Source organism: Oncorhynchus gorbuscha, linkage group LG23 (assembly GCF_021184085.1).
Source record: "Oncorhynchus gorbuscha isolate QuinsamMale2020 ecotype Even-year linkage group LG23, OgorEven_v1.0, whole genome shotgun sequence".
NCBI classification, from domain to species: Eukaryota; Metazoa; Chordata; class Actinopteri; order Salmoniformes; family Salmonidae; genus Oncorhynchus; species Oncorhynchus gorbuscha.
In genome coordinates this window covers 35,010,918-35,024,228 of record NC_060195.1, presented here as the reverse complement: position 1 = coordinate 35,024,228, position 13,311 = coordinate 35,010,918, and the positions used below count along the sequence as shown (strand labels likewise).

The window sequence follows — 13,311 nt, the reverse complement described above, 5'->3', positions numbered from 1 at the left end:
CAAAAGGTTTAAGCATGAGGTATTTTGTCCACATCCTTCCTCCCTTCATTCCAGCTCTATTGTTTCAGTGAGGCCATAGCAATATAGGGTGTTATACAGGGACTGGGGGAAGCAGGGAATGGAATCAGGGTGAGGTTAGCTAACAGAAGGGCTGGAACTGTGAGAGGGTTGGTTGGTTGGTTGGTTTGCAGTGAGGTGTAAAACAAAAAGACAGTTGACTGTGTACTTTTTCTCTTTTGTAATTTTGAAGTGCACAGACAGATACAGCAACAGGAGGATGGGAGGGGCGAGGAGAGGGATTTGGTGGGATTTATTCAGATAAATCTCTGCAGGGAAAGCATGCGCAAAAACACACATACACCATAATTCATCATAGTAGCTATCTACTTTTTAACATTTTATTTGTGTTTATTATGGTAAAATAACCCTTCTGATATTCTGTTTTACATAATATAATTGCGTATGTTTTGTATATCAAAATATAATTTTACTATATAAACTTGTGCAACATGTTCTCATGTAGGTTACATCATATTTTTCATAGATTGTAGTATTCCACATTTTTTGTTGTTGAAAATAAGTAGTTCAAAGTGTGCTACTGAAAAGGTTTAAATATGGCCGCTATACCAGATACGAAAGAGCAAGCGAGACACTCTACTCACTGTTTTTGTTGTTTGTTGATTGAATGAAAGCCAATGAACTAAGTAGAACAGACCTAGCTGCTTTAGAGACATAGTAATGGCGTCTTTTTGTAGGCACTAACTCTGCCATAGTTCGCTGGAAAAAGCCTATTGGGAAATGAATGGCGTTTTTGGATAAACGCCGAAAATAAAGTATGTGGTAAACACAGGTTTAGGAGATCTTATACGTTTTGTTCTATGAGATAATCTTCATCAGCTAACGTCACTTTTTTTGTGGATTTTGAAGCGTTTATGTAAAAAAAATGCACATTAATGCTTCATGTTGTATAAAGGTCATGTTCACTGATTGATATTATCTTATATAATAAAACGTAGGCTATTAGATATCCTTAGCCTGTGTTAACCTCAGACCTTATTTTCGGCAATTATCCCAAAACCCTATTTTCCCCACTGGAATGGCTGAAGGAACCAGATGTAACTAATTTCCGTTTTTTAGGACTAAAAGCTAGCGAGCTCATTGGTGTCTATGGTAGACCCACCCCGTTAAATTGACCGGAACTGATAAAAACATGTTATGGTAAACAGCCAACCATCTTTGGTTATTCTCATAGAGATAGATAGAGGACTCATCTTAGTATGTGTGCCATTGTATCATTTGTGACAGCATGAGCAGATCCATTGAGGCAATCTCCATTTTGAAGTAGTTAATTTTCTTCTTCACGATTGGCCGGTCCCTTCTGATGACCCAGCCAATGAAGTTGGAAGACCCGCCCAGCTGACTAAATTAAAATGGTGGAAGCCCTCAATGGCGCTGCCCATGCGAAATGGGCCATTTGGGCTACTAGACGCTTCTATCATTCTCTATGGGCTATACCAGACATACTTATCTGGCTATATAAAGATACTTCCTGTAAAGGCACAATAAAGTGTTGTTCACAGGTATTTTCTTCCGTTTATTTTTTCGAAAAAAGGTTTCGTTACAGAATTAACAACGGATGACAATGTCTCCATAGCTTATAGGAGTTTATTATTCGTTATGTTTTTAGATAATAATGAATTATCTAGCTAGCAACGTTAGCTAACGGTAGTATACCAGTTCTGGACAGGCGGGATTATTACTCATCCTAGTTAAAACGCGTAGCTATATTATAACAGTCTAGAATATTGGAACCTTAATTTAAAAAGGTAAGTATCATCTTGTTTAGTCATAATTTATACAGTTAATGTAATTACAAGTAACTAACGTTAGTAAAACATTGACTTTTTAGTACAGTGCAGGAAACCTGACGTTGCATTCTACGTCGTGGAGAAATTAGCATTTTAATCAGGAAAGTTTCCCCTCACAACCTCTACAAACCAGAATGTTGAATAAAAATATATTTAAAAGTACTTTACCGGTTGTCCATACGGTTGGTCTTTTTAGCGTGTAGGAATGTATAATTACAAACTTTTCAAAGCGCTGGTAATTTATTGCATTCCGATTTCTATCACCTGAAGCATGTGCAGAACCATGTGCATACTTGCTGAGCTCGTGTTTACGAGTCACCTGCATGTATTTGTATCTTGTGCACATGCTTCAGGTGATAGAAATCTGAAGGCAAGGTGATAGAAATCTGAAGGCACTAGCAGGATTTTGGAAAGTTTGTGATTATACTTTCCCCATGGATATACACTCATTGGCCAGTTTATTGGGTACATCACCCCCTTCATGAAAATATCTCCCACAGACAGTGAGTCACCTGGCACTATATATATTGAACCTTTTATTTAACTAGGAAAAGCAGGGCCAATTTGTGCGCTGCCCTATGGGACTCCCAATCACAGCCAGCTGTGATACAGCCTGGGATCGAACCAGGATCTGTAGGGACATTGAGATGAGGTGCCTTAGACCGCTGCGCCACTCAAGAGCACTATATAAAGCAGGCAGACCAGCCTCCTGGGCTGTTTGCATGACAGTGTCTATGGTTTACTGAGAATGGTGCAACAGTCCTGTGGGTGAAACGGGTTGTTGATGAGAGAGGTCGAAGGAGAATGGCAAGAATCGTGCAAGCTAACAGGCGTAACACAAACAGGCAAATAACGGCGCAGAACGACATCTCGGAATGCACAACTCGTTGGTCCTTGTCACGGATGGGCTATTGCAGCAGACGACCACACCGGTTTCCACTCCTATCAGCTAAAAAAAACAGAAGAAGCGGCTAGAGTGGGAACGATGAATCCTGGTTCCTGTTGCACCATGCTGGTGGCAGTCAGGATTTGGCGTAAGCAGTGTGAGTCCATGGCTCCATCCTTCCTGGTGTCAACCGTGGTGGTGTGGGAAATGTTTTCCTGGCACACGTTAGGTCCCTTGATACCAATTGAGCATTGTTTGAATGCCATACCTTGTAGAATCCATGCTCCAAAGAATTCAGGCTGTTCTGGAGGCAAAGGGGGCCCGACCCGGTACGGGCAAATGCCAAAGAACGTTAAAATGTAATTTTATTCAACATTCTGGCTTGTAGAGGTTGTGAGAGAGAACTTTCCTGATTTAAATGCTCATTTCTACCTGACATTGAATTTAATGCAAATCAATGTCGGGTTTCCAGACAAAATCTAGGCTTACAAAGTCGTTGAATATGGCAATATTCCTTTAAATTCAAGAAGCAGCCATTCAACTTGCCATTAACCAGCTTTTCAAGCTTAATCATATCAAAATACGTTCAATACTTACCAAAGAATGGAGTTTTGCTGAGAAACTGTCGTCAATTGTGCCGTTCCGGTCTGTATGTACTCCCAAAAAGGTCTAAATAAAAAGTTGCATGCAACCGACAACATGCCATGTCTGGAACAAATCTATTTTTTTGAGTAAGTGCAATTGCGTCAAATCCACCTATTCTGCACCTGTTGCAATATTATTGGAATTAAAATACACTAAATAAAGCCTATCTAGAAATATACAATCACTGTAAAAACGTACCCTATATTGTTACTTAATCTACTTACATTAAATATTATTGCATCCATGTAGCGCGGGTGAAACAACAGATTGATATAACGTTCATACTGCTGTAGGTGATCAAATCAATGACCTTTCCTACTGCTGGATCAGGCGAGAGGTGCCCACTTGCTCAAAAACAATATTTAGATTATTTCCAGACAAGGCATTTTTCTTGGTTGCATGTAACTTTTTCTATTTAGATGTTTTTTGGGAGTACATACCGACCGGAATGGCAGTAATGACGATAGTTGTCTGTATTTTGACATTTATTAAGCTTGAAAAGCTTGTTTAATGGCAAGTTGAATGGCTGCTTCTTGGGCCAAAGGAGAATCTCCATATTCAACCTCTCCTGTAAACCCAGATTTTGGTTCAGTTGCAGAGTAGCTATGTACAGTGCATTCGGAAAGTATTCAGACCCCTTGATTTTTTCACCCCACATTTTGTTACTTTAAAACATTATTCTAAAATGGATTAAATAAAGGGAACACTAAAATAACACGTCCTAGATCTGAATGAATGAATTCTTATTAAATACTTTTTTCTTTACATAGTTGAATGTGCTGACAACAAAATCACACAAAAATGATCAATGGAAATCAAATTTATCAACCCATGGAGGTCTGGATTTGGAGTCTCACTCAAAATTAAAGTGGAAAACCACACTACAGGCTGATTCAACTTTGATGTCATGTCCTTAAAACAAGTCAAAATGAGGCTCAGTAGTGTGTGTGGCCTCCACGTGCCTGTATGACCTCCCTACAACACCTGGGCATGCTCCTGATGAGGTGGCGGATGGTCTCCTGAGGGATCTCCTCCCAGACCTGGACTAAAGCATCCTCCAACTCCTGGACAGTCTGTGGTGCAACGTGGCGTTGGTGGATGGAGCGAGACATGATGTCCCAGATGTGCTCAATTGGATTCAGGTCTGGGGAACGTGCGGGCCAGTCCATAGCATCAATGCCTTCCTCTTGCAGGAACTGCTGACACACTCCAGCCACATGAGGTCTAGCATTGTCTTGCATTAGGAGGAACCCAGGGCCAACCGCACCAGCATATGGGTCTCACAAGGGGTCTGAGGATCTCATCTCGGTACCTAATGGCAGTCAGGCTACCTCTGCCGAGCACATGGAGGACTGTGCGCAGTGGTTCGGGTGGTTGATGTCCTTGATGATCTTTATGGCCCCCCAAAGAAATGCCACCCCACACCATGACTGACCCACCGCCAAACCGGTCATGCTGGAGGATGTTGCAGGCAGCAGAACGTTCTCCACTGCGTCTCCAGACTCTGTCACGTCTGTCACATGTGCTCAGTGTGAACCTGCTTTCATCTGTGAAGAGCACAGGGCGCCAGTGGCGAATTTGCCAATCTTGGTGTTCTCTGGCAAAGCCAAACATCCTGCACGGTGTTGGGCTGTAAGCACAACCCCCACCTGTGGATGTCGGGCCCTCATACCACACTCATGGAGACTGTTTCTGACCGTTTGAGCAGAAACATGCACATTTGTGGCCTGCTGGAGGTCATTTTGCAGGGCTCTGGCAGTGCTCCTCCTTGCACAAAGGCGGAGGTAGCGGTTCTGCTGCTGGGTTGTTGCCCTCCTACGGCCTCCTCCACGTCTCCTGATGTACTGGCCTGTCTCCTGTACTGGCCTGTCTCCATGCTCTGGACACTACACTGACAGACACAGCAAACCCTCTTGCCACAGCTCGCATTGATGTTCCATCCTGGATGAGCTGCACTACCTGAGCCACTTGTGTGGGTTGTAAGACTCCGTCTCATGCTACCACTAGAGTGAAGGCACCACCAGCATTCAAAAGTGACCAAAACATCAGCCAGGAAGCATAGGAACTGAGAAGTGGTCTGTGGTCACCACCTGCAGAACCACTCCTTTAATGGGGGTGTCTTGCTAATTGCCTAAAATCTCCACCTGTTGTCTATTCCATTTGCACAAAAGCATGTGACATTTATTGTCAGTCAAATGTTGCTTCCTAAGTGGACAGTTTGATTTCACAGAAGTGTGATTGACTTGGAGTTACATTGTTGTTTAAGTGTTCCCTTTATTTTTTTGACCAGTGTATATATTTCATAAATCTACACACTAACCCATGAAGATAAAGCGAAAACAGGTTTTTATGATTTTTTTGTGAAATTATTGAAAATGAAAAACATAGTATTCAGACCTTTTGCTATGAGACTCGAAATTGAGCTCAGGTGCATCCTGTTTCCATTGATCAGCCTTGAGATATTGCTACAACTTGATTGTAGTCCACCTGTGGTCAATTCAAATGAATCAAATCAAATTATATTTGTCACATGTGCTGAATACAACAGATTCACCTTACAGTGAAATGCTAACTTACAAGCCCTAAACCAACAATGTAGTTAAGAAAATATCGTAGATATAATAGATAATAGATAAGAATAACAAATAATTAAAGAGCAAAAGTAAATAACAATAGCACGGCTATATACAGGAGGTACTGGTACAGAGTCAATGTGCGGGTACCGGTGTTGAGGTAATTGAGGTAATATCTACATGTAGGTAAAGTTATTTAAGTGACTATGCATACATAATAACAGAGTAGTAGCAGCAGCGTGGGGGGGCGGGGGCATAGTCTGGGTAGCCATTTGATTAGATGTTCAGGAGTCTTATGGCTTGGGGGTAGAAGCAGTTTAGAAGACTTTTGGACCTAGGCTTGGTGCTCCGGTACTGCTTGCCGTGCGGTAGCAGAGATAACAGTTTATGACTAGGGTGGCTGGAGTCTTTTACAAGTTTTAGGGCCTTCCTCTGACACCACCTGGTATAGAGGTCCTGGATGGCAGGAGGTTTGTCCCTGGTGTAGTACTGGGCCGTACGCACTACCCTCTGTAGTGCCTTGCGGTTGGAAGTGGTTGGAGCAGTTGCCATACCAGGCAGTGATGCAACCCGTCAGGATGTTCTCGATGGTGCATTCTCACATAGGTGTTCCTGTTGTCCAGGTGTGAAAGGGGCATTGTGGTTGCAATAGAGATTGCATCATCTGTGGATCGGTTGGGGTGGTTGGGGCAATATGCAAATTGGGTGGGTCTAGGTTTTCTGGGATAATGGTATTGATGTGAGCCATGACCAGCCTTTCAAAGCATTTCATGGCTATAGACGTGAGTGCTATGGGTCGGTAGTCATTTGGGCAGATTACCTTCGTGTTCTTGGGCACAGGGACTATGGTGGGCTGCTTGAAACATCTTGGTATTACAGACAGGGAGAGGTTGAAGATGTCAGTGAAGACACTTGCCAGTTGGTCAGTGTATGCTCGGAGTACACGTCCTGGCAATCCGTCTGACCCTGTGGCCTTGTGAATGTTGACCTGTTTAAAGGTATTACTCACATCGGCTGTGGAGAGCGTAATCACACAGTTGTCCGGAACAACTGATACTCTCATGCATGTTTCAGTGTTATTTGCCTCCAAGCGAGCATAGAAGTGATTTAGCTCATCTGGTAGGGTTGTGTCACTGGGCAGCTCCTGGCTGTGATTCTCTTTGTAGTCTGTAATAGTTTGCAAGCCCTGCCACATCCGACGAGCGTCGGAGCCGGTGTAGTACAATTTGATTTTAGTCCTGTTTTGATGCTTTGCCTGTTTGATGGTTCGTCGGTGGGCATAGCGAGATATCTTATAAGCTTACAGGTTAGTCCCACTCCTTGAAAGCGGCAGCTCTACCCTTTAGCTCAGTGCGAATGTTGCCTGTAATCCATGGTTTCTGGTTGGGGTATGTATGTACAGTCACTGTTGGGACGATGACATCGATGCACTTATTGATGAAGCCAGTGACTAATGTGATGTACTCCTCAATGCCACCGGAAGAATCCTGGAACATGTACCAGTCTGTGCTAGCAAAACAGTTCTGTACTTTAGCATCTGTGTCATCTGACCACTTTACAGACCCAGTCACTGGTGCTTCCTGCTTTAATTTTTGCTTGTAAACAGGTATCAGGAGGATAGAATTATGGTTAGATTTGCCAAATGGAGGATGAGCTTTGTACGTGTCTCTGTGTGTGGAGTAAAGGTCCCCCCCCCCTCCCTGGTTACATATTTAACATGCTGAGAGAAATTTGGTAAAACTGATTTAGTTTCCCTGCATCAAAGTCCTCAGCCACTAGGAGTGCTGCCTCTGGATGAGCGTTTTCCTGTTTGCTTATGGCGGTATACAGCTCATTGAGTGCGGTTTTAGTGCCGTCATCGGTCTGGGGTGGTTTGTAGACAGCTACAAAAATACAGATGACAACTCTCTAGGGTGATAGTGTGGTCTACAGCTTATCATGAGATAATCTACCTCATGCGAGCAAAACTTCAAGACTTCCTTAGATATCGTGCACCAGCTGTTGTTTACAAATATGCATAGGCCCCCGCCTTGTGTCTTACCAGAGGCTGCTGTTCTATCCTGCCGATGGAGTGTATAACCCGCCAGCTGTATGTTATTAATGTCGTCGTTAAGCTACGATTTGGTGAAACATAAGATAGTACAGTTTTTAATGTCCCGTTGGTAGGATATGTGCTTTCAGTTTATTGCATTTATTTTCCAGTGATTGAACGTTAGCTAACAGTACTGATGGCAAAAGGCAGATTAGCCACTCTTTGTCTGATCCTCACAAGGCACACCGATCTCTTTCTGCAAAAATCTCAGTTTCTTTCTCCAGCGTATGATGAGGATGAGGGCCTGTTCGGGTGTTTGGAGTATATCCTTCCCATCCGACTCATGAAATAAAAATTATTTATCCAATTCGAGGTGAGTAATCGCTGTTCTTATGTCCAGAAGCTCTTTTCAGTCATAAGAGATGGTATTTTGTACATAATGTTGCTGCTACGTTTTTTTTTCTCCCCTTTGTCATTATGGGATATTGTGTTTAGATTGGAAAAGGCTGTAATGTAACAAAATGTGGAAAAAGTCTAAGAGTCTATATACTTTCCTGAATGCACTCTTAAGTGGTGAATAATATACCACAGGTATTGTGACAAGTGAAATGAAAACATTGACGCTTATTAAAACCATATTTGTCTTGTTTCCACTTAGATGTCAGTGGAACTCGATGTGTTTGTGGGTAACACCACCATTATGGATGAGGAAGTCTATCAGTTCTGGCTGGATGGTTACACAGGTATTGGCCACAACATTCACCAACTCACACACATATACTAGACACAGTCATCCATAAAAAAATACTTAATCAATATCTCTAACATAAACCTTGAATTCTGTTTCCTTTCTGCCCCATCCTCAGTGAATGATGCAGTGAAGGTACGTATGGAGGGAGGGGTATTGGAGGAGTGTGAGGCCAGTGCTGAGGTTTTGCGCAGTGACACCATGGACCAGTACAGAACCTTCCAGATGTGTGAGCGCCTCCTGCACAGCCCCGCCAAACTGGCCAATCAGCTGCTGTTCCAGATCCCACCTCATCGCCAAACCATGCTCATAGAGAGGTGCTCCATCTCCTGAAACACTTTTTAACGTCTTATCTTCCTCTGCCTTAAACGTCACCTAATCTGTCTCTCTCTCCTCCCTCTTGCCCCTCTCCTCCCTCTCGCCCCTCTCCTCCCTCTCGCCCCTCTCCTCCCTCTCCTCCCTCTCGCCCCTCTCCTCCCTCTCGCCCCTCTCCTCCCTCTCGCCCCTCTCCTCCCTCTCGCCCATCTTTCTGTAAAGGTACTATACGTTCGATGGCGTGTTTGTACGAGAGGTCCTTGGGAAGAAACTCTCAAAGGGGACCAAGAAGGACCTGGATGATGTCAGTGCAAAGACTGGTGTCACACTGAAGAGCTGCAGGCGGCAGGTAGCAGAAACCTCAGCGAGACATCTCCATTAATAATGACTACATCACGGACCTGTAACATGTCCCAAGGGGGAAATTGTCTTAGACACACAGTACTGCTGTATACAAAATACACTGTACATCAATTACTTCTTGTTTAGCCACATACAGTCCCAGTCAAAAGTTTGGACACACCTACTCATTCAAGGGTTTTTCTTTATATTTACTATTTTCTACATTGTGGAATAATAGTGAAGACATCAGAACTGTATGTGCTACTGAAATAGCACATATGGAATAATGTAGTAACCAAAAACAGTGTTAAACAAATCAAAATATATTTGAGATTCTTCAAAGTAGCCACCCTTTGCCTTGATGACAGCTTTGCACACTCTTGGCATTCTCTCAACCAACTTCAACTGAAATGCTTTTCCAACAGTCTTGAAGGAGTTCCCACATATGCTGAGCATTTGTTGGCTGCTTTTCCTTCACTCTGCGGTCCAACTCATCCTAAACCATCTCAATTCTGGTGATTGTGGAGGCCAGGTCATCTGATGCAGCACTCCATCACTCCTTCTTGGTCAATATCCCTTACACAGCCTGGAGGTGTGTTAGGTCATTGTCTTGTTGAAAAACAAATGATAGTCCTACTAAGCACAAACCAGATGGGATGGTATTTTGCTGCAGAATGCTGTGGTAGCCATGCTGGTTAAGTGTTCCTTGAATTCTAAATAAATCACAGAAGTTTCACCAGCAAAGCACACCCACACCATCAGACCTCCTCCATGCTTCACAGTGGGAACTACACATGCAGAGATCACCCGTTAACCTACTCTGCGTCTCACAAGGCGGTTGAAACCAAAAATCTCAAATTTGGACTCATCAGACCAAAGGACAGATTTACACAGGTCTAATGTCCATTGCTCGTGTTTCTTGGCCCAAACAAGTCTCTTCTTCTTTTTTTTCTCTCTCCAATTTCATGATGTCCAATTGGTCATTACAGTCTTGTTTCACTGCTGCAACTTCCCTATGGACTCGGGAGAAACGAAGGTCGGGAGCCGTGCGTCCTCCGAAACAACCCAACCAAGCCGCACTGCTTCTTGACACAATGCCCACTTAACTCGGAAGCCAGCCACACTAATGTGTCAGAGGAAATACCATACACCTGGCGACCGGGTCAGCGTGTACTGTGCCCGCCCCGTCACAGGAGTCACTAGTGCGTGATGGGACAAGGACATCCCTGCCAAATCATCCCCTAACCCGTACGACACTGGGCCAATTATGCGCCGCCCCGTGGGTCTTCTGGTTGCGGCCGGCTGCGACAGACCCTGGACTTTAACTCAGAATCTCTAGTGGCATAGCTAGCCATAGACCACTGGGGAGGCCCAAGTCTCTTCTTCTTATTGGTTTCCTTTAGTAGGGGTTTCTTTGCACTCTGAAGCATTTATTTGGGCTGCAATTTCTGAGGCTGGTAACTCTAATGAACTTATCCTCTGCAGCAGAGGTATCTCTGGGTCTTCCTTTCCTATTCCGAATTGACTGACCTTCATGTAATGATGGACTGTCGTTTGTCTTTGCTTATTTCAGCTATTCTTGCCATAATATTGACTTTAACCAAATAGGCCTGTCTTCTGTATACCACCCCTACCTTGTCACAACACGATTGGCTCAAATGCATTTAGAAGGAAAACAATTCCACAAATGAACTTTTAACAAGGCACACCTGTTAATTGAAATGCATTTCTGGTGACTCCCTCATGAATCTGGTTGAGAGAATGCCAAAAGTGTGCAAAGCTGTCTTCAAGGCAAAGGGTGGCTGCATTGAAGAAACTCAAAAATAAAATCTATTTAGATTTGTTTAACACTTTTTGTTTGTCTTTTTTGTGGGGGGGGGAGGTTTATTTCATAGTTTTGATGTTGTCACTATTATTCTACAATGTAGAAAATATTAATGATAAAGAAAAGCCCTTGAATGAGTAGGTGTCAACTTTTGACTGGTACTGTACGCCACTCACAGAATAAGGGAATATGCTAACACAGCTCAGCTCAACATTAGTGAGACCGTCCTGCCTGTACAGATTATATGAGCTACAGAGCACGAGACACTGTAGTTCTAAGACCTGTAAGTCGCTCTGGATAAGAGCGTCTGCTAAATGACTTAAATGTAAATGTAAATGCAAGTGTCACTGTTTTTCACATGCACACTAAACCTTTTCTGAATGATCCCCTTTTCTCCCAGTTTGATAACTTCAAGCGTGTATTCAAAGTTGTGGAGGAACTGAAGGGACCCCTGGTGGAAAACATTCGTCAGCACTTCCTTCTCTCTGACAAGCTGGCCAGGTAAAAGTAGAATTTACTATTCAATTTGATATAATTTTGTCATTTATTTTGTACACTTTGACCTCTTTAAAAAAAAAACTCCCCTGCATCTCCTCTTCTCAGGGATTACGCTGCCATTGTTTTCTTTGCCAACAATCGCTTTGAGACGGGGAAGAAGAAGCTGCATTATCTTACATTCCAGGACTTTGCCTTCTGTGCAGGGCAGCTCATCAGCAACTGGACCGTGGGAGCATTGGGTGAGTCCCTAATCAATTGACCTGCAGTTGTGCACTGCAATCATTCCTGAGGCCTGCATTAATTGGAGTTATGTTTTTTTTTTTTTACTGTCACAGCACTGTTACCTAATACGGCAATATCAGATGTCTGAAGTAGTTTGTCTTCTCAGATAACATGGTGGAAGACATGGATGTGGATCTTGAGAAGGAGTTCTTACAAGATCTAAAGGAACTGAAGATTTTAATTACTGACAAGGATCTGCTGGACCAGCACAAGAGGCATGAGTGTGGTCCATTAGTTATTGATTGCCTGATGTAGTTTCCTGTCAATAATTCACTTTTTTTTTCTCTCCGTATTTTTTTGTGTATATTGCTTGCGTTCTAATATTATGAATGACAATATTCAGTAGTATCACTCATGCCCTTGCTCCTGTTTCTGTCATTCCCTCCGCCCCACTCAGTTTGGTGTGCACGGCTCTCCGGGGGAAGACCAAAGCATTTAATGAGATGGAAGCCAACTTCAAGGTGAGGGACAACACATGCTTGTGTTAACCAACAGGACTGCTAACGCTTCAACAGACCACACAGTTTCATAGAAGGTGATGTCCAGTCCCGCCTACTACAAAAATCTGTAAATCAGCCCATAGAAAGTGTGGTAACCATGGTTATATGGAGTCAAATGTGCACATCAATTGTCTAATTCAAACAGTTCACTTGAGTTGAATTATTTCTAAACTGCCGTATCAAAAACCTTTTCAAATTATTTGATAATTATTTGAAACAAACTCTACTCTCTCTTCATCCATAGAATCTCTCCAGAGGCCTTGTCAACATTGCTGCCAAATTAACCAACACGAAAGATGTCAGAGACTTCTTTATTGATCTGGTGGAAAAGGTATGTAAGTAAATCATTAGTAATATACATTAGTGAATGTTTTTAGTCGGAATATTCAACTCTGGCTCTGGCTTATCAGGCCAATAAGGTCTATAGACTTTTGTGCTGAGACTGGTGTAATCCCTCTCTTTCTTTCTCTCTCTCTCTCTCTCTCTCACTCTCACACAGTTTATTGAGCCGTGTCGGTCAGACAAATGGACAGCAGGAGACATGAGGCTCTTCCTCACTCACTACACTAACTCTGCACACATTCTTGACACATTCAAGTGAGTAACATATTACCTTTGTATATGCAATGTATGTATAACAGTATGTGGACGTCCCTTCAAATTAGTGCATTCGGCTTTTTCAGCCACACCTGTTGCTGACAGGTGTATAAAATCGAGCACACAGCCATGCAGTCTCTGAAGAGCTCAGTGACTTTCAACGTGGCACTGTCATAGAATGCCTCCAAGTCAGTTTGTCA

General features: G+C 43.0%; 1 protein-coding gene across 5 annotated transcripts in view; it reads left to right on the top strand.

Moving 5' to 3' along the window:
• The first annotated feature begins 1,508 nt into the window (after positions 1-1,508).
• LOC124010577 (acidic fibroblast growth factor intracellular-binding protein B-like) overlaps positions 1,509-13,311 on the top strand; it is a 22,654-nt gene continuing 10,851 nt past the window's right edge. The window contains exons 1-10 of one of the 5 annotated variants that reach the window (XM_046323184.1): positions 1,509-1,826; positions 8,663-8,747; positions 8,871-9,069; positions 9,290-9,416; positions 11,635-11,735; positions 11,838-11,971; positions 12,121-12,229; positions 12,412-12,475; positions 12,759-12,845; positions 13,014-13,111. In XM_046323184.1, coding sequence (XP_046179140.1) covers positions 8,663-8,747; positions 8,871-9,069; positions 9,290-9,416; positions 11,635-11,735; positions 11,838-11,971; positions 12,121-12,229; positions 12,412-12,475; positions 12,759-12,845; positions 13,014-13,111 — 1,004 coding nt within the window. In that variant the 5' untranslated portion in view covers positions 1,509-1,826. Of the gene's footprint in view, positions 1,827-7,672; positions 8,378-8,662; positions 8,748-8,870; positions 9,070-9,289; positions 9,417-11,634; positions 11,736-11,837; positions 11,972-12,120; positions 12,230-12,411; positions 12,550-12,758; positions 12,846-13,013; positions 13,112-13,311 lie in introns of those variants that run through there. The other 4 variants (XR_006834471.1, XM_046323183.1, XR_006834472.1 and 1 more) reach the window with 4 other exon arrangements.